Source organism: Eschrichtius robustus, chromosome 10 (genome assembly GCF_028021215.1).
Source record: "Eschrichtius robustus isolate mEscRob2 chromosome 10, mEscRob2.pri, whole genome shotgun sequence".
NCBI lineage: Eukaryota > Metazoa > Chordata > Mammalia > Artiodactyla > Eschrichtiidae > Eschrichtius > Eschrichtius robustus.
The window spans coordinates 81,619,311-81,644,719 of NC_090833.1; the positions used below are offsets into that span (position 1 = coordinate 81,619,311).

Genomic DNA, 25,409 nt, shown 5'->3' on the forward strand with positions numbered 1-25,409 from the left:
CCTACTTTATATGTGTTTGAAATTTTCCATGACAAAATGTTTTAAAATTTTGAAGAAGGTCTGCAGACAGGAAACTGCCTCCTTCTCCAGCCCACAGACCTGTGGGAAGAGTAGTTGCAACATGGACTTTTTCAAATGTTTCCTGAGCCCTGAGAGTTGGCCTGTGAGAGCGGAAACAGCAGCAGGACATCCTCCGCTAGCCTCAGTAGTGGGGTTCTCCAGGAAGGTCCACTCCACCAACAGGACTCTGCAATAGCCATGGCTGGGACGGGCAGGGCCTCCTCCAGCCCAGGCCCACTCAATTGAACCCCCTCTGGGAATCAATGGGAGCACAGAGCACTTCCATCTCTAGCCCGGCCTGATCAGGGCCCTGTCAAGGAGGCCAAGGACTCTTCTCATTTGGTGATAAGTAGAATAAACCATCTTCTCACCCTCTCCTGTAAGAGCTCCCTTGGGAAGCACATGCAAAAAATGGAAATCACCAACCCCTTAATCACCATCAACTTTTAGATCTGAAATGATACAGTAATTTGCAGTTCATTGTCATGTACATGATCGTCTTTATTTATAAAATAAATAAATAAAATAAAGAGTCTGAAAGATTAGGAGCCTGGCCAAAGGTCATAACAAAAGGGCTAGAGCTAGAATGTACCCAGCCGACTTCCTACCAAGGCTGTGCATAGCTCCTGCCCTGGGGCCCATGTCCTTCACTAGCTCTCCCTGATCTCTGCACCCCCCTCAAGGATACTCAGACCAATTCCCCTCATGGGAGTTCCCTAAGACTACCTGGCTGCTGTAGCTCAGCCCCTGGCGAACAAAGGATCTGAAACATGAAGTTCCATCAGGAAGCTGATAAGGAGGCTGATAGACGAGCAAACCGTGGGGGCTGACTGGTTCCCTTTGGTGCCAGTGTTTTCTACCATCCCCCAATTTGGTCTCCCTCCTCGACTCCATGTCATTTTCCCTCCTCTTCCCCAAACTACTTACTAGCCACCACCTCCTCCCTACGTCATTATCCCCACTTGGCCTTTCTCTAAGCTTATGATCTCCTCTGAGCCAGGGCTGGAAGCAGCAGGCTCGCTGAGAGCAAAGAGGACTTTCTGGAAGCTGAAACCCTCAGGGAACCCCTCTGGGATTTGCAGGAGGCCCAGTGGAGGCCCCTCTCACCAGCTGCTGCAATTTACATGCCAATGTGACTGCTGGCTTTCCCACCAGAAGCAGGCCTGCTCCTGGACAGAACAGCTTGTAGCATTTGGTTTTTGTGGTAAGGAGAACGTGAACCCCATGCCTGCCACACAAAGAACAGGACATCCAGGGTGGCACTCTTGCCTCCCTCTAAGAGCTCCAGATATATATATATATTTTCATCTCCAGGAGGATGTGTGCAAGTCATCCAGTGGTGGAAGATCCAGGTAGGAGTTCTTCATCAGCAGAGCTAAGTTTTTTGCTCACTAAATATTACACATCACAACTCTATTAACAGCTTTTCCAGCCTCACAACAAAGTGGGCAGCACAATCATCAGCTGTGCTACCAACAGGAGAGCGGCTGGATTGGCTCTCCCATGTTCTCCTGTGTCTTTCTCTCCTGAAAGCTGACCTCATGGTGCAAAGGGAGAGGATGGAGAAAGGCCAGTCTGTAAGGGACTCAGACTGCAAACTCAGCTGGGAGCCCCCACCCCACTTCTGGGAGCAAGGAGCAAGTCCCTCCTTGTCAGAGCACTCAAGCCCTTTCTCACCCTGTGGTCTGAGCTCAAACATCACTTTCTCATAGGAGCCTTGCCTGACATCCCCAATCTAATATGGGAGGCTGTATTATTCTCTCTCATGTCTTTTCTGTCACTTGTCATAGTTTGTCATTGTAATTTTGTTTGTGCGCTTTATTTGTTTAGTATCTTTCTTTCCCACTGGATTGCCAGTTCATAAGGGCAGGGACCATGTTTGCTTTATGTATCATATTATTCCTTGTGTCTGGTATAGTGTCTTGCATATATCAGATGCTCAAAGGATATTTTTTGAGTAATAAATGAGTGCCCCAATCCATGTATCCCCCTGACTCTCCCACAATTCCCCACGTGTACCTTCTACTCTGCTAACGAACTCCCACCTAGTCATCCCCCTCTGGGTCTCTCCTGCTCCCCTCCTTAGAATCACCTCCTCCCCACTCTTGTACTCATTTTTAAAGGATGCAGCTGTAGTCTTCTGTAGTTCTGTTTCATGAGAGCAAGTTTCTTCTTTGTCAGACTGTGAGCTTTGGGAGCAGAAGCTATCTGCCAAGGAGTTAAAAGAGGAGTTGGGGTGATGAGACTTACAACACAACACATCAAAGTGTACACTCCAAATCAGGATATCATATGTAGCAAGTTATATGCCACAGGTTATAGAAGCTTTTGGGCTTGGTTGAGAACTCACTAGAATAGTCAGAGAAGGCTTCCTGGAGAAGGGGAGTTTATATGGACCTTTGAAGAATGGGTAGGAGCAGAATAGGCAGAGAAGAAGAGGGGAGAGAATATTTAAGAGGAGGCCTCAAGATGCCAATAGGTGAGAAGAGGTGAAGGGCCTGGCTGGACCTACCAGGAAGAAAGTTGGCATGAATGGTAGAACGTATGGCCACCTGGAAAGGCAAAAACCTAGTGTAGATGCCTCAAAAGCCAGTGGAGAAATTTAAGTTGATGCAGAAGAACTGAAATTAAGCCCCAGATTGTGAGAGAAATATCATGGGCCTGGGAATCAGGATACCTGGGTTCTAGTCTAGGCCATGCCAACCTCCAGCTGGGCAATGGCCAAGCCTATTTATCTTTGTGGAATTCTGCTTGCGTATTTGTAAAATAGGCAAAAATTATTTTCCCAATCTATTGCACAAGGTGGAGTTCAGGTGCTTTGGAAACATCTTTGCATCTACCTTAGAAAGAAATTTAAGATAAGGATAAGACAACTGCATCCATAAACTTCACACAGAGACAATGTTTTAAGGCCACAGGAAAGGTAGAATGGAGAGTTCACATCTTATTGAAGGAAAAGAAAGGATACATGAAGAATGGGGCATTTTTGTGATTGGCCTTGAAAAATAAGAAAGATTAGCAAACACATACTAACAGAAAACAAGGAAAGTGCTGCTCATACTAAGTTCCACAATGAATTTTTTGGGGCATGTTTATATTGCACATACTTAACAGCCATGTTTATTGCTAGAATGTTGTTCCTAGCTCCTGCTTTACAAAGACTGTGGCATTTTGCAAAGAGCAATGTGTCTTCTAGGTGCCTGGCCTTTGGCCCAGTTTAGGAACTGCTACCACAGGAAACGAGAGGCAATGGAGTCCAAAGAGAGAAGCACGTCCACACTCCCACCTAACTGCCCTGGCTCCTCCCTGTGAAGCCACAGATAATATGAAGTCTAACTATCTTTCTTTTCTTAACTCCAGCCCTTTAGGCATTTGAAAACCTTAAAATGCTTTTTCTAAGACTGTTGTTGTTTATATTTTGTTTTGTTTTGTTTTTGCAGGTTGAACAGCCTCAGTTCTTCCAACTATTCTCACAGGACATGGTTTTGACTCTTTCATCATTCTAGTCCCTCCATCTTTTGAATAATGACATCAGCACAAAATGCAGGACTTTAGATGGCACTGACCAGTGCAGAGTAGGACTATCACCTCCTAGGACCTGAACTTCAAATTTCTATTAACGTAGCCTAATAGCACATTAGCTTGTCTGGTGGCTGTGTCACATAGAAGACTTCCATTAAGCATCTGTCCACATAAGCACTAGCACTCTTTGAAGGTCTGCCCTAGTCTACCCACTCACACAGCCTTAGCCTGATTCCTATTTAAATTCCACATTGCTGAATTCAGCCAGCTACATCTCTGAGAATAAGAGTCACATTACACACATGTGGTAGAGTTTCTACTAAATATGAAACCGCCACCTCACTAGCCCCAGTGGACTCTTACCTGTATTAGCAGCCAGCCTAACCCAAGATGTCACTCCAGGTTCTTGCTTTGATTCTACATTGCTAAGGCAATGTGTCCTGAGTTCAATATAACAATATGTACAGCTACTAAATATGATCATGAAACCTCGACTAACGATAATGGAAGTACAATATCAATATTTTGGATAGTGGCAGCCCCACTGTAATCTGTACTGGTCAGATCACATGGAGAGGGCTGTGTCTACTTCCAGGGGTGAGAAACTCAAAAGTACCCACTAGAGCAGCCAGGATGACTAGGGATTTGGAAACCAGACTCCAGGAAAATGGTGGAAGGAAAACACAAAGCGTTTAGCCTGGGAAAAAGAGTGCTAAGGCTGTATAGCCGATGGTAGGGCCTTCTCCTCGCCAGGAACTGCTGGCTCAAGGATCTCCTCTTGTAGCCTACTCCTTCTTCTTGCTCCTTCAGCCAAGGGCTTATAGTTTCATCTTAAGCATGGCCAACACCTTATGAGATATTTATGAGATCTCTTTCTGAATCTGCCTCTTTTCCCCTCTTATCTGCTCAGCAGAGTCAAGGTTCTTCCCTCTTACATGGCCTGTTTCCAAAGGATTATTTACTTTATGTCAAGTCAATACTTCAAAAACCCACGCTGAAAATCAGGGGAGGAAAGTTCAGTTTTCTCCATTCATTTCTTAAAGAACCATATCCTAAGACTCCAACCCTCAGTGAAACAGATTGCTAAGCTGGCTAACATCTCCAAGAGACTTCTTTCCCTGTGTTCTTTGCCTAGGATAACTATGATGATTCAGGGCTGCCAGGATGGCAAGCAGAAGCCTAGAACTGATGTTCCCCCCACTGAAGACTATGGCAGACATGGAAACTCAACCATGTCACTGTTTCTCATTGAACCAGGACTCAGCCTCAGGATCTACCTTAACACATGCTCCAGGCAGCCACTACTGATCAGTGGGCATTAGCATAAGGGGTGAATAGAACTGAGGCATGAAGCACCACACCAGGATTAAAAGTAAAATACGAAATGGGTAAAGTGTACAGTATATGAATTACATCTCAATGAAGCTGTCAAAAAAAGAAAAAAGAAAAGCTAATGGTGAAAATGCTGATTTCAGCAAAGCAGCGTTTAGTAGAGGGACCTGGGAAGTAAACCCCCCTCAGCATTGTCTTGAGAAAAACGAAGCACCTGACCTCGTTTGGTCAGAAGCAAAAATATTTGCTTCTGCACCTGCCAAAGTTCACTAAGAACTTCCTACTGATGGCAACAAGTTCAGACCCTGACACAAAGCAGCAACATCCCATTAGAAACTAGCATAGGGCAAAATGGCGTGGGTTATAAAATAGGCTCAAAAGAGCTGGGAAGAATAGAAATCTAGACCCGATCAGAAGAGAGACTAATTTCTAAGTCAGGGTTTCCCAAAGAGCATTTCATGAAACACAATGGTTCTGTAAGACGTTAATAGATGTAACATGAAAAAAGGTTCCATAGTTCTGCAAGTTTGAGAAACACTGGATTAAACAAAGCTGGAAAGATTTCTTTATTGCAGGGCTTCTCAGAGTCTTTAAAATGCTAGTAAACATTGTGATAGGATGGAGTTATAGGGTTTCCCAAAGGAATTTGTCTATAGGTACTTTTTTCCCCCCATAAAGTATCTCAAAGGACCAATATTCCTAAGAATATACTATAGGAAATGCTGGTCTGAGCCATGCTTGACTGAGAGCTTCACTAATTCCTTTATAAGGATAAACTTGGGAATTAATATGGGAACTATAAATCATTTATAGCTTGTACATAATTATGTTTAAGTTAACTACATAGTAAAATATATATGGTTCTCACTCCATAGTTTGGGTGCAGTTAATTCGATAAAACTTAGTTAAAGTACCCCTTCAGGTATTGTTATAAATAGATAGATGGGGTGGACTTTGGTTATGACAGCCAAGAGTCTGGTGACGGAAACAGGCAAAACCAGGACAGGAACCACCGTAGCTGTGCTCATTTCTGCCTGGGTGTGGCTTCTTGTCATACTTAATACTTCCCAGGGCTAGAATGGTCATTCAGAGAACATTCTTTATGGCCATTAGTCCCCTCTTACTTGTGTACACACTCACATACATCATCATCATCACAGAAACTTAAAATTCACCCTCAAGAAACACAACCATCTGACCCTCAGTTTGACATCTCTGAATAACAACAACAAATTCAAGTACACATTGGCTTGAACTGGCTCCTAAGAATGTAAAATCTAGAGGGATCTCCTACTAGCCCCCATCTACCCGTTCCCCAGCCCAGACCCTCTGGGCCTTCTTCCTAGACAACCTCCCCACTCCCTAGAGCCCAGGAGTTCACTCGGCTGCCCCACAGTGAGGCCGATGGGTCATGTGCCAATTTCTGAACTCCAGAGCGGAGCCAGATCCACAGCTGGCTCCAGCTCTGCCCCCTTCCTGCCTTCCTTTCTCCGCCCAGATGGCCAGATTCCCACCAAAGTCTCCTAAGGAAACAATGACTTGCGAGCCTGCTGAGCCACGCCTCTTGTTTCCTTCAACCAGCACCTCTGGGTAGCTGCCCTGAGCCTGATTCTCCGCTTCCTGCCTCCTCTGGGGCTCCCTGCACCAGTTCTCCCAGGGTCTGCTGGAAAGCATGAAGCGGCTAAGCCAGGAAGCTGAGTCTCCCATGTCCCCTTTCCAGACACAAGGCTCCACCTGCCCTCACAAGGAGGGTGGAGGGTCCCTGAAGCTAATCAGGTTCAAGTGAGGAAGGCTCTGTTTTCCATCTCTGTTCACTCTGAGCTATAGTCAGTCAAGGGCAGCAGGCAGTTGGGGGTTGGAAATGACTCAGCTTGACTCCCAGCAGCCATGGAGTCAGGTAGCCTCCTGGTACCATGTGCCTCCCTGCAGAGGCTACACTTGGGGCATCTGAGAAGCCAAGTCACCCCTGAGCAATCTCAACCCAGAAGCCTGCTCCCTTGGCACAGTTTGCCTGGAAGATATCACCCTGGGTGCTGTTTCTACACCAAGTGCAGCTTTCCAGGCTGGTCTCAGAGAAAGGAGGTACATGTCCTTTTCCATTCTGCCTCTTGCAAGTGAAGCAGTAACTCATATATCCATCCATTCTAGAGGAAATCAGTGAAAGGGCCCAGCTCAACCAATCAGCCAGAAAACCATAGGTTTGACCAGAATGATGGTAAAAGCAAGGCCAGAAACTGCAACAGAAACACTCTCTCAGCCAACAAAGGATTTTATTTTTCCTTTATCAAAGTGCTTCGGGGGTTGGGGGGGGAAACAACCTACCATGGCTCCTCACTGCCACCAATTCACTTGCATTCATCAAAGCAGGTTACAGAGGAAAAGTATTCACTGGCAGATGAGCACACTTACCATCCTTTTGAGGCTGTGGGGCTAGTGTCACTCTGCTCTTTGGTTTTTCAATAACCCCAAGATTGCGGCTTCAGAAGCAGAGCAAAGGAAAACAGCAGCCTTCTCCCATATAAGCAGTCCCTGAAGCCAAGAGGTATACAGACCCCCTCAAATTTCCTGGGGTGGTGATGGTACCTCTTGCCATCCAGATATATACATGCCAGAAACCTGGGAGTCATTCTGGACTCCCTACCTCTCCACCCCACCTCCAAACAGGTACCACATCCTGCCTATTTCACTTTATTAGTCTCTGTACATATATGTCCCCTCTCTCTTTCTGCTTTAGTGTAGGCCTTTGTCATCTCTTGCCTAGATTATTATTATACCCACCTTCATATTCGTTTTCCAACCTCCAATCTCACCTTTTCCAATCTCTCAACCACTCCTGGAATGATAGTCCTAAACTCAAATTTGATCCTGTTATTTCCTTAACTATAACGCTTTATTCATTCAAATGCACCCTTTCGATTCTGCCTCTATGCCCTTTGCCTGGAACTCTTGTCCTCACCTCCTCTTCTTGGTCTGCCAAGTTTCTAGTCCTCTTCTAAGAGCCAGTTCAGCAATGTCTCCTCTGTGAAGCCTTCCCTGACTACTTGACGAAAGGCCTTACTGTTTTCCTTTGGCGCTGCTGGACCTGGTTCTTACTTCTTACGGTGCTCATCACCCTGAATGCCTCAATCTGTCTTGACTGTGTATATCCATCCCTGGAGCAAGAGGCTGTGTTATCGAGCTCAGCACAACAGTCAGCAGAAAGTAGGTTCTTAGTGTTTGTTGACTGAGGAGATGAGCAATAAGGGAGGAGCTGGAGGCCTGAGCAAACCTGACCCTCACTTTGCAATACAGGAAGAGAGAGAAGGGTGTGCCTCTTCCTAGAACCTGAGAAATGCTACTGGGTCATGAGTTACCTGGACCATTAGGAGAATCCACCCTTAAGCTGAAGAGTCCTTTTACTACAAGGAGGTGACTTAAGGCTCCCAGACCACAGAATACATGTAGGTCAATTTTCCATAGTGGCTTCTTGCTAGCTTTACAATGTTCCCTCTGCCACTTTCAGGAGCTGCTGTGACCCACTCACTAAATTAATGTCCTGACCATCCCCATCCCTGAGCGCAAGGAGTCAGGAGGAGTCTGAAATTCCTTTCCAAGCTCACGTGGTCAAAGGGTCAGAACCTCAGCTTTCCTCATCTTCTCCCAAGCAAGGTGTCACTCTTTCCTAGGAATGCCCTACATTGATCACCACTCTTTCCTAATGTGTATCTAAAAGCTTCCTGTAGCCATTTGAGCCCATCTTTCTCCTGGCCACCCCCTGGAGAGATCTCACTTATCTTTATCTGTAAAGTACCTGGAACTGAGCATATGCTTGTGAACTATACAACTGAGTTAACGGATAACCTGGGTTTCAGTGAGGCCAGACTAGTATTTCTCTCAAGAGCACAGAGACCCTGTCCGGTGCCATATGCTTTTTGCCGCCCCCCGCCCCGCCCCCACCAAATCTCTTCCTCTCCGTTACAGCCAAAGAGAAGACATAGACTGTGAGGCTGTACCAACCAGCCCAGCAGACAGACAGTAGGGCCAGAGAGCCTATCCCTGCTGCTCATACAAACAATAGCCCAAATTCAACACAATTGCTCAACAGAGAGCCTTGGACAGCTGGGAGCTTCCCTAGATCAGTAAGGTGTGTGGCTTGGCCATAGAACTGACATACAAGGTGTGCCTACCCCTGTCTTTGCGAAAATCTGTGCTCAGAAACACTCAGGATTGTCTAGGAGATAGACACAGGAGGAGTGGAACCCAGGGACTAGGTCTCCCAGAGGAGCTCTCATTCCTTTCATAAGGAGACAGAAAGAGACCTTGGGGAGCTCTCAGGGATAGGCCCAGGCCTGGTTCAGCTGCTGCGATGCAGCCAGGCCAATTAAATAATTGGTGTGATGAGGAAAGTAGGGAGGCAACTCCCTTCAGGCAAACTCCCACCCCAGACAGGAGGCTCCGTGCAGCTGTGGCAACAGGAGCAGCAACAACAGAGCAGGGATCTCTTCCTCTTCCTCCCACTAGCTGAGAACTAATGCTTAAATTAGCACCTTGGAAACACCCAGATCTGCTGGCTGCGCCTTCTCTCCTAGCTCCTGCCGCTCCCCTGGGCCTCTTTTTCAAGTGCAAGTTTCTCTTTCAAGTAAATTAAAAAAAAGATGTTTTCCACCTAGAGTTCATCTCTCCAAGTAAGGAATGGCCTCTGGATTCTTCCAACCACTATGGGTGGGAGAGCGTTATTTGATGATCAAGCCCATGTGACAGGCCACTATCGGTACAGCTTGGTCCAGAAAGGGGCAATGATACTGACACAAGCATTGCCTTGTTTCCCTTAGGGCTTAAGGAGACAGCCCCGCCTCTGCCCTCAGAGGGACTCACACTGAGGGGGTGAGCAAGAACAATAACTTCTGCTGAACTGTGAGCTCCAGGAGGCAGGGCTATATCTGTGTCTATGTTGCTAACCACTGTGTCCCCAGTACCTAGTATATACCTGGAACAGAGCTGGTGCTCAATAAATATTTGGTGAATGAATTTGCTGAATCAATGATGTCAGGTCACTATGATATTCTTTGGAAGAGTGAGGAGCTATTGTTTAAACTTTAAAGAAATAGTTTGTCTTCATTTCATAACTGGGAAACTGAGTCCAGAGAAGAGAGATTTCCTAGAGGTCTTAATAAATAATGGCAAAAAACGAAATAGGTGACAGCTGAGTCTGAGACCCTGGTTTTTAAGGTCTACCCAAACACCCCTAAAGGGCCACTTTGCCCTTCTTTTCTGCAGTATGCCACCTTGGTTCCTTATGCCCCGAAATGAAGACTCTTGGGGAAACTCCACACAAGATTCTGCTGGTCTCAATAATACAAAGAGCATTTAAGGAGTTCTGGGGATCCTCTAGACTTTGACCTGGGAACAGTGGTGGAGAGGCAGAGATCTGCAGGGCAATGGCTATGACCCCCAAATGGGGGATGACTGTATTGCTACTTCTATAAGGCTCTCATTCAACCTCAACAAAGTATCCTCTTGCAGAGAAGGGCTCCTTTAGCCTTCAAGAAAAGGGTCTGAAGGCAATCACAGCTTTTCTGATAAGTGCCTCCTTGCCGTAAGCACTTCTACTTCAGAGCCACACAGATCAGAAGCAGCCCAGGAGTCTTCTGAGGACACTACTCACTCAAACCATCGTTGAAAACTTCAGGCAAAAACAGAGGCATCAGGGACAACTGAGAGAACCTGGTGACCCCTTCCTTCTCCCCTCTCCCTGGACAGCTATTGCCTCCCTCCTTAGGAACCCCAGATGGGAGGCAAGAACCAACTCATTGCTTTCTTCTCATTCATTTGGACCTTCTCCTCCTTCATCTGCCCTCCCTTTTGATTCTTGATTAGATACGTACAACTGGAAGGGCAATCTAGTTTGACAAGCCAGGGTGGCTGGAAAGATAATTCAGAAAGGAGTGTTCTCTTAGCCCAGCCCAAAGTTCTTCAAGTTCATGGGACAGACTTCTCAACCAGGATTTTCCGGCCCTCAAATAACCCAATGATGGCATCAGGCTAGGAAAAAAGTCCAGCAGCATCTCTCTCCCCAGTTTAATATTACACTTCTGTAGAGCTTGTCTGTTTGGGCTTCTAGAACTAAGTAGTCACAAAAGGGGAAAAAAGACACTTATCTCCGGCTAGGTGGCCTCTAATGATTCTCTCTACCATCCCCCAAAAGGTGTGGCTTAGAGTTGGTCATGGGTCCCTGCCAAGGTCTGTCTTGGCTGCTGTAATGGATAGATTACTTGCTCAGAAAGCCACAAAGCACATCTGTCAGCCAGGGCGGGGGTCCCAAGGGTAGAACCTGTTCCTCACCTCCGCCTAACACAGAGGGAAGAGGGTTAGGGAACCCCAGAGCTTCAAGACCTGGAGAGCTCTGCTCAGCTCTAGCTGAGCTCATAGAATAGGGCATCCACACCTTCAGGTTCCTGGCCTGCCTTGCCTCCTTCCAGCTCCCACCTGGGCTCCAAGGGGGAAAGGAGAAGGAAAAGCAAAGAGAACAGAGCCGGGCACTCCCTCCCTTCTCCCTTTCCTTCTCCCAGTTGGAAAGACGCCGCCGCTAGGCCTCGGCGTCTCTCGCCCGGCGGATGTACAAGCCAGTCAGGTAGACGCCCCGGGACGGTGGCCAATGGGTATGGTCTCCCCTAGGCCGGCCTCCGTGCATCGCCCTCCCCCTTCCATCCCCTCCGCGCCGGCAGCGATGACATCATTCTTCCTTGACTCCGGGACCGCGGACACGCGGCAGGATCGGCGCCCAGCAAGGACTCCAAGCACGTAGGCCTAGGATGCTGGGGGCTCTTCCGAACCGGTGGGCACAGGCGGCTCCAGTGCGGCCCCGCCCCCTCTCCTGCCGGTTCCCCAGCTCTCTCTTGTGCGCTCTGGATTCTCCATCTCGCCACCGAGCTCTTTCCTTCCCGGCTCCAGCACCCCCAGCACTCTCTTGACTGCACTCTCTTCCGGAGAAGAACGGAATTCCCGGGTCCTGCATGGATGCCCTGTCCCCACTCGTCCTCAGCCCGGGCCCTGAGTTCCCATCCATAGCCAGTGAACTGGCGGGGACGCCCCTCCTCCTCTACAAACCTATTCCCGTCCCTCAGACAGACTGCTCCTGGCCCCCTCCCCCGCTCTGAGCATCACAGGCCTCTAGGTCTAAACGCCTCCCTACCTCTCATCCCAGCCCCCTGGGCCTGCCACCGGCGGCGCCCCAAGACAGTTCCCTTCCTTTCCCCGCTATGGGCCTCCCTCCACTAACGGTGTGCACCATTGTGCCCCCGCTCGGTTCCATCCGACGGCGCTCCCCGTAACTCCCTTGGCCTGCCTCCGCTGGCAGTGCTCTCCGCCCTTACAGGCCCCTTTGCTGTCATCCCACGTATCCTCCCACCGTTTTCTAGTCCTCCAAGTCCCCCTCCCCCGGCGATGCGTTTTCACGGCTCTCTACTCCATCCGAGGCGCCCCCTCCGCACAGTCCCCAAGGCTTGACTCCCTCCCTCCCCCTCAGGCAGCGTCCCCTCCCGGCCCTGGCCTGCCCGCCGCCCGCCCCCTCACCAGCGGCTGCATCTCCGAGTGCGCGGTGGGCACCTGGAACCGGTCGATCTCCTCCATCATGGTGCCGGTGGGCTAGGGGGCCGGGGGTCGGGCGCGGCCAGGGACGCCAACGGGACCGCGCGGGGCGGCGGCCCCAGGAGCCGGGTCGGTGGTGCAGACTAGGCCGCCCCGGACCAGTCGGGCAGATGGAGGGTGGGCACGAGGCGGGAGGTTTGCAGGTGGGCTGAGGCCGGCGTGGCTCCGTCAGCTTGCCTAGCGCTACAGCGACCGTGGCCCTGCAGAGCCGCAGGTCTTGCCTCGCCTCCACCTCCGCCGCCGCCTCCTGTCAGCAGCTCAGCCACTGCCGTGACTCGGCAACTCCACTTCCGGGTCCGGGACACCGCCTGATCCTGCATTATTCATGAGGAGGAGGTGTCTAGGCTCACTAGCCCCTCCCACATGCGGGAGTTCGAAAGGCGCGGCAGCCGGTCATCTGGCCTTAGGGGGCGGGGCTTAGTGGAGCTGGTGGTTCCCCGCGCGCCCAGCCCCGCCTTCCCCTCGAGCAGGGAGGGGGCATCAGAGGCGCCTGCGCCTTGGCTGCAGGTTAGTTGCTGGGTAACCGCGTCAGGGAGGAGCCGATTCCATTCTGCGAGGGCGCGGGGACCCAAAACGTCGGGTGTCCCCAAAGAACCCCTGAGACTGGGAATTGAAGTGAAAGAGAATCCGGATTTCCTGTGCATGATTGAGGGGACGGACAAACTTCTTGTCCTCTGGCAGGGGAGCGTTTTGTAGGCGCTCCAAGTGTTGAGGTGCTTCCTGCTTCTTCGAAGATGCCCCACAAACCACCGCCTCGCAGGCAGGTAACACACACCTCGACCTGCTCTATCCCGACGACCTCTGACCTTCGCTGCCAATGACCACTGATCATACCTCTGCTACTGATCCTTCATCTTCCTTTCCTTGTTGACTTCTCTCCCCCTGTGATTCCTGGCCTGTGTTCCCAGTGACCTCTGACCCTGTCCTGCTCTCTCCCACTAATCCTAGCCTCCTCTCCCACACTGCCCCCGACCCACTGTTTCCTACCACTCTTCCACCTGTCCTCCTCTCACCGTTCCATTCCCTCACTCCACAGACCCAGCCTGACGGGCCCATCCTCCTTAAACCCCCATCCCCACTCCTACCAATATGTTCCTCATCGTCCTCACAGTCTTGTCGCAAATAAGTAATTTATCCTGCCCTTTGCTGAGTGCTCAGTGCTGGGCTAGGTGGAGACACTGGCCTTTGGGAACTCACAGGAGAGTACAGGAGAACTGTACCTGAGACACAGAACAGATTGTGTGTGGGAGTATGGTTCAGATCTTCTGTGTTGGGAGACTTGTGAGGAGAGACAGTTCAGGCAAAGAAGAAGAGGGCAGAGACTCCTTTCCCATCCCCTTTCACACACTCCTCACTCCAAACTGGCCCCTCCAAACTGTCCTTGTTGCCACCTGGACAGATGTCATCCCTTCTCACAGGAAACCCAAGAGTCACCCCTCTTGACCCACCCAGCTTCACCCTGAAAGGAGAGGTAAGGCCCAGCTTCTCGAGGAGCTCTCTGTGGTGAAGCCACTCAGTCCTTCAAGAACCGCTTTTTCCAAACCGTTTATGAATTATCATCTTGGGACTAATATGCAGTTTCTTGCTTTGTGAGGCAGGGCTTCTACTTACTTATTCTTAAATAAGCACTGTCTCAGGCCTAGGTATTTTGAGGTTTGGAGACCAAATCTGTGTGCATGCTGTTTGTGACTTTACATATTTGGGTCTGGCCTCCTCCGTATTGTTAGCCTTTGCTCCTTTGCTTCTTTCACCTGGCCTTCCATAGCAGGTGCACCCATCGTTCTTAGATCTCTGCAACCATGGGGAAGCTGCTATTCCCGTATGGCCTTGCCCTAGTTTTATGTCAGGGTTGAACTGTGTTTTGAAGCTCATGTACTGGGCTTGGGGCTACCGACTTTTAATTTACATGCAGTTTGTTTTAAATTCAGCATTACTGAGGTCTGGTTTACATACAATGAAATGGACCATTATAGCTGTACAAGTTGACAGGTTTTGACAAATTTATATACCACCACAATCAAGATATAGGACACTTCCTCTACCCCCAAAAGTTTCCTTGCACCTCGTTCCAGTCCATTCTCCCCAACCTCCCAGCCCCAGGTAACCACTGATCTGCTTTCTGTCACTCCAGATTCGATTTTTCTAGCAGTTTGAACAAGCTTGGGAATCAGTTTCTCCAGCCCGTTAGGGGAGACATTAGAGGCTAGGTAAACTGAGAGCAGAGAGAGGTGACAGCAGACAGGAGACAGAAACCCAGGTCAACTGGCCTTGTGCACATCAGCACTGCCCCCTGGAGGGAAGGGTTGTTTCAGAACGGGGTAAACATCGGTGTGCGGAGTGTGAGCACAGGCTGGGCTGTGCTGGGTTGTATTCATCACCCTCTTGTCTCATTGAGGCCCAGTCTGCGTCAGTGGTGAGCTGGGTGTGGGACTGCCTTGAGGGCCTTGAGAAGTCCCTGTCGTCTGGGAACTCAGTCCAGTTGGGGAGACAGAACACAGGCATATAAAGATAAGGGAGGATGGGATCCCTGGGGCTGAGAGGGAGAGAGACATGCAGGCTGGAGCAGCATAAAAGCTTCAGGGAGGGGGCAGCTATGACTTGGATGCCCGCAGTGGAGAGGGAAGGTCAGGATTGGGTTTGTTAGGGGGCAGAGAAGAGTTTAAACTCCATTGTTTGTATCGCTGATCAAACCTTTTATTGGCTCCCTTTTGCTCTCAGAATAAAGTCCCAAAAGTCCAACTTGGTTAGTATGGTCTACAAGGCCTTGCCAGGTCTAGCCTCTGCTACCTACCCTACTTCAGATCTCATCATCGCTCTGTGACGATTCCACAGTCCCAGCACACCCTGAACTGCCCTCACTTCCTGGAAAGTGACATCCACACTGTCTTTCTCCTCTAGGCCTTTGAAATTGCTGTTTCCGTTGCCTGCCTGGTACAGTCTTTTCAGTCTGCTGCCACCTGCTCCATGCCACCCTGCCCCAAATCTCTCTTTCATCTCCTGTTCATACATCACATCTCAGTTTGCGCATCATATTCTCCTATAAGGGATTAAGTCGTCTTTCCGGAGGCAGGATAGGGTGATATCCCCACTAGACTATAAACTCTGATGGCAAGGATGGTCTGTCTCATTCATTGTTGATTTCCCTGAACCTAGCACAATGCCTGGAATATATTAAATTCTGAAAATGAGTTGAATATGAATGCTGAATGCTTCCAATTGTTCTTTGGAAATTTTGATCTGAGTGAGTTTGAAGGATAGAAAAGGGTTGAGCCTGGGATGAGGAGATTGGTGGGGAGTGATAACAAGGAAACATCACTGTGGAAGCATACTTTTCTGGGTTTATGTTTATATCTGCTTTGGTAGCAGGACTATGAATGGTTCACATTTGAACCACATGCACCCAATGCCTTAAGAGCTGGGTGTTGGAAATTAAGAGGACAAAAATTCTGATGATATAAATATTCTCATTTGACAATTATTTATTGAGCATCTACTATATGCCAGGTACTGTGCTAGGTATTGGTGATATAGCAACAAAACAAACACAAATCCCTGCTCGCGTGGAGCTTATCTGTTAGTTGGAGATAAATTGTCAATAAACAAATAATGAGCGCTTGCTTACACATGTTCTGGATCAGCAAGGAAGGGAGGAGGAAAATGGCAGGAAATAAGGTTAGAGACATGTATCCCTCTACTCCAGAGGGTTAATCAAATAATCATGGCATATTAAATTGATCATGATGAAGCTCCATGAATCATAATTTGTAATTAAAATTCATGAATGTCAGGCACCATAAACCATGACCAGCTCAAAACATCACTGCTAATATCCCAATAAAAAAGTGTCCTTCCTGAAAATTTCAAGAATTCCAACTGGCTGCATGTGTATATGCAAGAGGAGATTTGCATCTTTGCCCAACATTGCCTGGCAGGCAGACTTCTTAGTAGAGGACTGAATTAGAGTCTTCTGTGAACTCCAGTTAAAGGCTAATTTTAGTTTATGACTAACAAGTTTTAGTACTCCTTTATAACTCAGTTATCATAAAAAAAAAAAAAAATCAAAGTCTGGCATTTTGCTTCAGTTGCCTGTAGGAGCCAAAGAAAAGACTTGCATTTTTGGATCATTCTGTGATCTCTTCAGAAGCCCTTCTGGGACAATACTTTTAGAAATATTGATCTTGATGAGGTGTGACTAGGGTAGGGGTAAGTGGGCAGGAGTCGGTGCAAGGCCAGAAGAGAGTCTTAGATGATTCAGAGATTTTGAGTCTGATGACTGGTCCTGGGATCCACAGAAGAAAGGACAGGAGGAGGTGAGCAGAATCTAAAGGAAGTTGATGCTTTGTCCAAAGTAAGATCCCTGCCCTTGTGACCCTTCTCCTCCGTGTCATCCTCACTCCGTCACATCCTTCCTTCCTCATCCTCTTACCTTCTTTAAGCCCTAGATATGATCCTGTGCCCCTTTACTTCCTAAATCTCTCAAATCAGACCACTTTTTTCCTATTCACTGCCACCCTGCTAGCCCTACCTACCATCATCTCTCACCTGGAGGGCTGTAAAAGCCTTGTAACCAGTATTCCCCTCGCCCACTCATGTCCCTTCCAATCCATTCTCTACACTGTACCAAGTGATCTTTTCAAGCTGTCAATCTGATTATGTCATCCCTCCCTGAGAATCCTTCAGTGACTTCCTACTGCTCTTAGGAGAGGGACCAGATTTTTAGATAACCCTTCAGGAGCCTGTATGGGCTGAAGCCTGCTTGGGTCTCTAAGCCTTAACTTGTTAACACTCTTCCAATTATTGCTGTACGTCTGTTCTATGTGTTGTCCCTTCTTTCTGAAACACTCTTCGTGCCCTCCCTCCCTCACACATGTACTCACTCTTAAGATTCCAGCCCCAACGTCAGTGCCCACAACCACCTTAATGCCCCCTGCCCCGTTGATGAGAAGAGAGTTAAGTTTCCTCTATTTATAGTCTCATTGCCCTTGATCCTTTCGTCCGCAGCATGCATCCCAGGGTGTAATTATTCACTTGTTTGTGTAATTATTGGATTATTGTATGTCTCTCCCATTAGACTGTGAGCACCTTGAGAGCAGGGCCTGTGGGTGTTTTTGCTCACATCTGTATTCTCGGCTCCTAACACAGCGGCCAACACGTTCAAAGCTCTCAGTGAACGATCGTTGAATGAATGATGGGATGTGGTTGAGAAAGTAGCATTGGGTGCAACGGAAGCATGTGGGAGGAGATCCTAACACTGATTCTGGGGGAATCAGGGAAGATTTCTAGGAGGAACAACATGATTTAAGGTTTGGACAAGAGTCCAACACGTAGGATAAGAAGGACTGACCCCAGAGAGGTTAGAAGACTACAAGGAAGAATAATGTCCTTCTGGGGAGGAGTGTGTTTATAGGGAGTTTCTAGTGTTTATAGGTTACATGGTCAGTCGTATTGCATCTGCTAATGAAGGTAAGAACTAGATACAACCATTAGATTGAATAATTAGTAAGTCATTGCGGGACCTCGGAAAGAACAATTTTAGAGATAAAAGCCAGACTAAATTGAGCTAAGAAGGCAGGAAAGACCCTGTAGACAAGGATTTTTTTTTTTTGAGATGAAATTAAGACTTGAATATGTTAAATGCTGAGGGGAGGCATTTGCCTGGCATAGATAGAGGGAAGTTGAAGATGAAGGAGATAAATGAAGACTAGAGCCAAGTGTCTGAGGAGGTGGGAGTGGATCAGCTGTGGACAAGAGGTGAAACACTTTGTAACAGGAAAGGAGAAAGGAGGAAGGGATGGATGCAGATGATGATAATTTAGAGGCTTAGTGACAGGAAGTTGAGAGAGTTTTCTCTGCTCTTCCCCTAGTAGTGTTACAGAATTCCTTCTGGAAGTGATAAATAGAAAACAAATTTTGCCAATGGTTGTTCCATTTTGTTATGACTACAGTCATGCTATTTTGAGAGTTATGGTCTGAGGTTTGTCATGCACAATTATCAGATTACAAAACAGCTGTGAGCATTTGAGGCCAGAACTTGATCTCCTCCCCCATTTACCGTGGAACCTAGCACATTGTTAGTACTCAGGATATGCCAGGTACTTGAATAATAATGGCAAAGGTGTCTTGTGCTTATCCCTGGGCTTTGCAACCTGCAAGCTGATGCTGAAGAGTAATTTTGGTTCTTCGGCTCCAGCTGTGAACAAGCCATATGAAATTGTTTTCTGCCAGTTAGGAATTGTTATGGAGTGTTCAATCTTCCCAATTGCTGGGACCGAGTTGTATGGAAGAAGCGAGCAAAGGACATGGCTGTTGATCAAACTCTGGTTTCGCTTCTTTGTATCTCACAACACTTTGTCCTATTCATAGAGTCGCTGTATTCTGGTTTGTGTGGTGTGTTTACGTCTTCCATTTATCTCACTTCCTAGATGTGAGAACCTTGGAGTGGGACTAACTCAACCTTTATTCTTCTTTAGTTGTCATTCTAGCATCTGGTACATAGTAGATGATTAACAAATGAATGAATTAGTTGATGAGTAAATAAGTGACTGATGGAAACGTATGTACTGTAATACTCTGAACCCTAACTTTTCCTTCTAGACCTGCAGAAGAAGCAGCTCATGCCTCCTTTGTTCTAGCCAAAGCACCAAATTCTGTTAACATCCCTACTCCTGATGTTAACCTTATTTTCCTATTTCTATTCTTACCTCACATCCATTTTCTCATTTACTTATTTTTTCCATGTGTCATACATTCAGCCTCAAATCTTGCTTTGGAACAAATTGGAATATAAATGGATAAAACAAATCTGCTAATCCCTGGACAGACACTTGGTTCCAGGCCTCTGTCTCTTTGTTAATGATTTTCTTCCCTCTGTCTGGAATGCCTAAGCCCATCCTACCTCTCCTGCCTTTTATGAGCCTGGCAAACTAAGGCACATATATTTTAGCTAAGCTCTGTAAGTTGCAAAGAATAGAGGCTCACTCAAGTTACCTCAAGTAAAAGGTGGAAAGGGTGAAGGGGAAGGTGTGTATGTGGGGGGTTGTGGGTAGGTTTTACAAATACCTAGAATTAGAATTGGAAAACTATTGGTTCTGAAACAGATATAGGTACTAATTACTTTCTCCATATCTCATGGCCTCTCTAATTTTCTTAGCAACTATATTTCATTCCCTATTTTCATTTCCCAAGCAGCCAACTTTTCTATGGTTTCAGCTTCCTCATAACTTAATGTGTTTTCAGCTCATCATGGCCACTCTGGCCTCTTCTATCTCACAAGGATTTCTCCATCAATGTCTCCATCCACCCACCAGTTCTCTCTGTAGTCCCAATTCAAACCCTTGGAGAAGAAATCTGATTGTCCCCAGCTTACCTGTTCATGCTAGGCTGTATCAGGGAGGGATAAGATCCTATGACTCTCCAAGCAGCCAAAGCTATGAGCAGGGCAATTCCCCTTAGAAGGAGATATTGTCTTTCCTTGGCTCCTCCCATGCAAGGTATAACCTGCTTTATTCCAAAATAACTTCTACATTGCTTCTGATAAACCTTTCTCATACATTGTGCAGAAAGGGCCTCAGATTTTTTCCAGTCCATTGCCTCCATTCAGGGCAGATATTTACGTTACAAAAGGTTCTGTCCTTTACAAAAGTTTTTTGTTTTTGTTTTTTTTTAATAGCACATTTCTGCAATGAATTTTTAAATGTATCATACTTTATGTATAACTTTTAAAGACCTTGATATAGGAGACATAGTCTGGCCATGATGGAGCAGTTCATGCTGGACTTGCCATCCCACTATGAACAACTGTAATCCTGGACACAATATATGAGGCAACTGGTTTAGGCATTCCCCCATTCCTAAGGGAAGGAAAACACCCAACATGAGTCATATGTTTATCCTTGCTTTCTGCCTTGGGTCAATTTCTTAATCATGGCTCAGGGAGAGAGATCCAAAGGAGAGCACAGTGATACCAGCGAGATAACCCAGTGTTGGAATTAGCAGGCAATGACTTTAAGGCAGTTGTTGAAAATATATTTATGGACTAAAAGAAAATATTGACTTAAAGGACGGGGAGGGCTTCCCTGGTGGCACAGTGGTTAAGAATCTGCCTGCCAATGCAGGAGACACGGGTTTGAGCCCTGGTCCGGGAAGATCCCACGTGCCGCGGAGCAACTAAGCCTGTGCGCCACAACTACTGAGCCTGTGCTCTAGAGCCCACGAGCCACAACTACTGAGCTCGCGTGCCACCACTTCTGAAGACCGCGTGCCTAGAGCCCACACTCCACAACAAGAGAAGCCACTGTGATGAGAAGCCCGCGCACCACAATGAAGAGTAGCCTCCGCTTGCCGCAACTAGAGAAAGCGCAGCAACCAAGACCCAACACAGCCAAAAATAAATAAATAAAATTTAAAAAAAAAAAGGGTGGGGAATCTAAGCCCCAAAAATGGAAACAGTAGAAAAATAAATATCAGAAATGAAAAATTTATTGGCTGGGCCTAATAGTGAAAGTGAAGATGGATCCATTGAAATTATCCAATCTGAAGAACAGAGAAAAACAAGATTAAAAAACAAAAAAGACACAGACATAGAGAACAAACATATGGACACCAAGGGGGGAAAGCGGGGGGGTGGGGTGGGGGGTGATGAATTGGGAGATTGGGATTGACATGTATACACTAATATGTATAAAATAGATAACTAATAAGAACCTGTCGTATAAAAATAAATAAATAAAATTAAAAAAAAAAAACAAAAAAGAGGGACTTCCCTGATGGCGCAGTGGTTAAGAATCTGCCTGCCAATGCAGGGGACATGGGTTTGATCCCTGCTCCGGGAAGATCCCACATGCCGCAGAGCAACTAAGCCCCTGCACCACAACTACTGAGCCTGCGGGCGCCCTAGAGCCCACGTGCCACAACTACTGAAGCCCGAGCGCTCTAGAGCCTGCATGCTGCAACTACCGAGCCCGCATGCTGCAACTACTGAAGCCTGCATACCTAGAGCCTGTGCTCTGCAACAAGAGAAGCCACCGCAATGAGAAGAGTAGCCCACACACCACAACGAAGAGTAGCCCCCGCTCGCCGCAACTGGAGAAAGCCCGCACGCAGCAACAAAGACCCAATGCAACCAAAAAATTAAAAAATAATAAAAACAAACAAACAAACAAACAAAGAGCCTTAGTGACCTGTGGTAATATGTCATATATGTGTCTGTAACTTGTAAGTAGTTGGAATTCCAGAAGGAAAAAGAGGAGGGGGAAAAATAGTTGAAGAAATAATGGTCAAAAATTTCTTAAATTTGGTGGAAAACATAAAGTATTATCAGAAGCTCCGTGAGCCCCAAGCAGTATAAATACAAAGAAAACCACACGTAGTCCCCTCACAGTCAAAATACTGAAAGCCAAGGATAAAAATAAAATCTTGAAAGTAGCCAGAGAAAAAATGACACAATGCATAGAGTGGGATAATATGATCATGGCTGACTTCCCATTGTAAACAAGAGAAGTCAGAAGACAATGGAATGTCATAGTTTATGCACTGAAAGAAAACTACTGTCAAGCCAGAATTATATATCCAACAAAAATATCCCTCAAAAAGAAGGGTTAAATAAATACATTTTCAGATAAACTAAAGCGGACAGAATTTGCCATCAGCAGACCTTCACTACAAGTAGTACAGAACAAAGTTCTTTAGGCTGAAGGAAAATGACCCCTGATGGAAGCCCTATCTATGGGAAGGACCAAAAAGCACTGGTAATAGTAAATATGTGACTAAAGATAAAATACTAGATTTTTTTTGCTTCTGTTTATTTTCTTAAAAGACATATGACTGTTTAAAGCAAAAATAACACCATCGTAAGGTGAAGCTTGTAATATATATAGAAATAAAATATGTGACAACAACAGGGCAAAGATGAGGTTGTGGTGGTAAATAGAATTAAGATGTGATAAGGTTATTACATTGTGAAATATGAAGTGGTATCTTATTTATTCTTATTAGACTATAACAGGTTTAGGATGCATATTATAAACCTTAGAGCAACCACTAGAAATTAATACAAAAAGGCACAGCTAAAAAGTCAATGGAGAAAATAAAATGAAATACTAAAAAACTCAATTAACACAAAAGAAGACAGAAGATGAACAGAGGAAGAAGCAGATGAAAAATAGGAAACAAAGGGCAATATGTTAAAGACAACCACACCAACACTTTCAATTAAAAGGCAGAGTTTATCAAGCTAGGGGGGAAAAAAAGCAAGACCTAACTATATGCTGCTTATAAGAAATATAGTTTAAATGTAAAGACATAGAAAATTTGAAAATAAAAGAGTGGAAAAACACACCATGTAAATAGCAAGCATAAGAAAGCTGCATGGCTGTAGTATTATCAGAACTAAGTAGGCTTCAAGACCAGGAGTATTTCCAAAGACAAGTAGGGACATTTCATAATGATAAAGTGTCGATTCAAGAGGTGATATAAAATCACAAAAGAGTATGTACCTATTAAAAGCACTTCAAGATACATAAATCAAAAACTGACAGAGCTAAAGGGAGACATAGAAAAATATACAATGACAGTTGGAGATTTAACACCCTTCTCTCAGTAATTGAAAGATGTAGATCTGTTAACCAACTTGACCTAATGAATATAGAACCCAAGAACTGCACAATGTTCAAAAAAATAGACCATACACTGGGACGTACAATACGTCTCAATACATTTCAAAAGATTAATATCTTACAGATTTTCATTCAATTCAAATTCAGCATTCATCCATGTCAGAAAGAATCTCAGCAAACTGAGAATAGTTTGACCAAAATGGAATTAAATTAAAAATAAATAGCAGTATCCTTAAAATCCCCAAATATTTAGGTATTAAAGAATGCACTTCTAAATGTAAAATAAAAGTGCAAGGGAAACTAGAAAACATTTTAAATTGGATGGTAATGAAAATATAACATCACAAATTGGGGGGTCATGCTGAAGTTGTACTTAACGAAAATGTATAGTTTTAAATGCCGATTTCAGAAAAGATTTAAAATCAATGTTCTAAGTTTCTATCTTAAGAAAATAGAAAAAGATGAGCAAATTAAATCCAGAATAATAGAAGCAAAATCTATTCATCACTTCTATTTATTTTATTAATTTATTCATTTATCTTATTGTTTCATAGAAACAATGAGGAAAAACAATAGAGAAAATTAACAAAGTCAGAAGTTGGTTCTTTGAAAAGATTGATAAAATTGAGAAAACTTAGCAAGGCTCATCAAGAGAAAAAGAAAACACAACAGCCAATATCAGGAATGAAAAGTGAGATATCACTACAGATTGTACAGATATTAAAAAAGATAGTAAAGGAATATTATCAACAACTTTATGGCAATAAATTCAACAACTTAAATGGACAAATTTATTGAAAAACACAGTTTGCCTTAATTGACACAAAAAGAAATGGAAAATATAAAGACCATACTTACTTAAAGAAATTGAATTCATAATTTAAAACCTTCCCACAAAGAAACTCCAGGCCAAATGGCTTCTCTGATGAATTCTATCAGATATGTAAGGAATAAATAACACCAGTCTTACACAAAGTCTTAGAGAAAATAGAGGAGAAGGGAACAAGTCCCAACTTACTTGATGATGTTGGTGTAACTCTGATATCAAAATCAAAGCTATTTCAAGAAAAGAGAAGGATAAGCCAATATCCCTCATGAACATAAATGCAAAAAAATCTGACAAAATATTAGCATATCTGTTCCAGCAATATATAAAAAGAATAATATATCTGACCAAGTGAGGTTTATCCCAATGAGACAAAGTTAGCTCAACAGTAAATACCCAATCAATATATTTCTTCACATTAACAGAAAAAAAGGAGAAAAACCATATAACAAATCATAATAGATTCAGAAAAGAAGTTGACAAAACTCAACATCCACCCACAGAAGATTAGAATAAGGGCCAAATGAGATGATGCACTCCAAAGTGTTTAGTAAACTGAAAGGTGCTGTATAAAGGGAAGGTATTTTTTAAAAATATTTATTTATTTATTTTTGGCTGCATTGGGTCTTAGTTGCGGCATGCGGGATCTTCGTTGAGGCATGCGGGATCTTTCATTGCAGCGTGCGGGCTCTTCCTTGCGGCTCACGGGCTTCTCTCTAGTTGTGGTCTGTGGGTTTTCTCTTCTCTAGTTGTGGTGCGCAGGCTCCAGGGCACGTAGTTTGCGGCACGCAGGCTCTCTAGTTGAGGTGCGTGAGCTCAGTAGTTGTGGCGCATGGGCTTAGTTGCCCCGCAGCATGTGGGATCTTAGTTCCCTGACCAGGAATCAAACCCGCATCCCCTGCCTTGTAAGGTGGATTCTTTACCACTGGACAACCAGGGAAGTCCCAAGGGAAGGTATTTTTATTTTCATCCCTCTGTTGTGACACCCTGAGATTTATAGCTTCCTTTCTGATAAGGACTTCATGGGACCCGGACAACACTCTTTTCAGCTATTCAATAAATGCCCTCAGAATGAGACTCAATTGCCATGTACAGCAGACCATGATAGAATAGTAAAATAATAACACTGCCACTGTTACTTTAGCGCTTACTGAGCGCTGGGCTCTGAGTAAGGTTCTCATCACGCATTGTTTTATTTTATCCTCACAGCAAATCTGAGGAGGGCACTAATATTTTTCTCTACCTTACAAATGAGAGAGTGAGGATTAGGGACGAAATACCTTGCTCAAGGTCACACATATAGTTCATGGCAGAGTCAGGAATCCAGCCAAGGCTAACTCTAGAGCTTCAGATTTTAAACCCTACCCTGCCTTGCCTTCTGTAGCCTTATCTGGGAAGAGCCCCATAGCGTTGGCTTCTTCCCTCTTGGG

The 25,409-nt window shown here is 45.7% G+C and overlaps 1 protein-coding gene across 6 annotated transcripts in view; it reads right to left on the reverse strand.

Annotated features, from left to right (window-relative positions):
* Positions 1-12,805, reverse strand: part of FAM219A (family with sequence similarity 219 member A) — a 54,001-nt gene extending 41,196 nt beyond the window's left edge. For 4 of the 6 annotated variants that reach the window (XM_068552721.1, XM_068552719.1, XM_068552717.1 and 1 more), the window contains exon 1: positions 12,466-12,805. In XM_068552721.1, coding sequence (XP_068408822.1) covers positions 12,466-12,525 — 60 coding nt within the window. In that variant the 5' untranslated portion in view covers positions 12,526-12,805. The remainder of the gene's footprint in view (positions 1-12,465) is intronic. The other 2 variants (XM_068552722.1, XM_068552718.1) reach the window with 1 other exon arrangement.
* Positions 12,806-25,409: the final 12,604 nt, after the last annotated feature.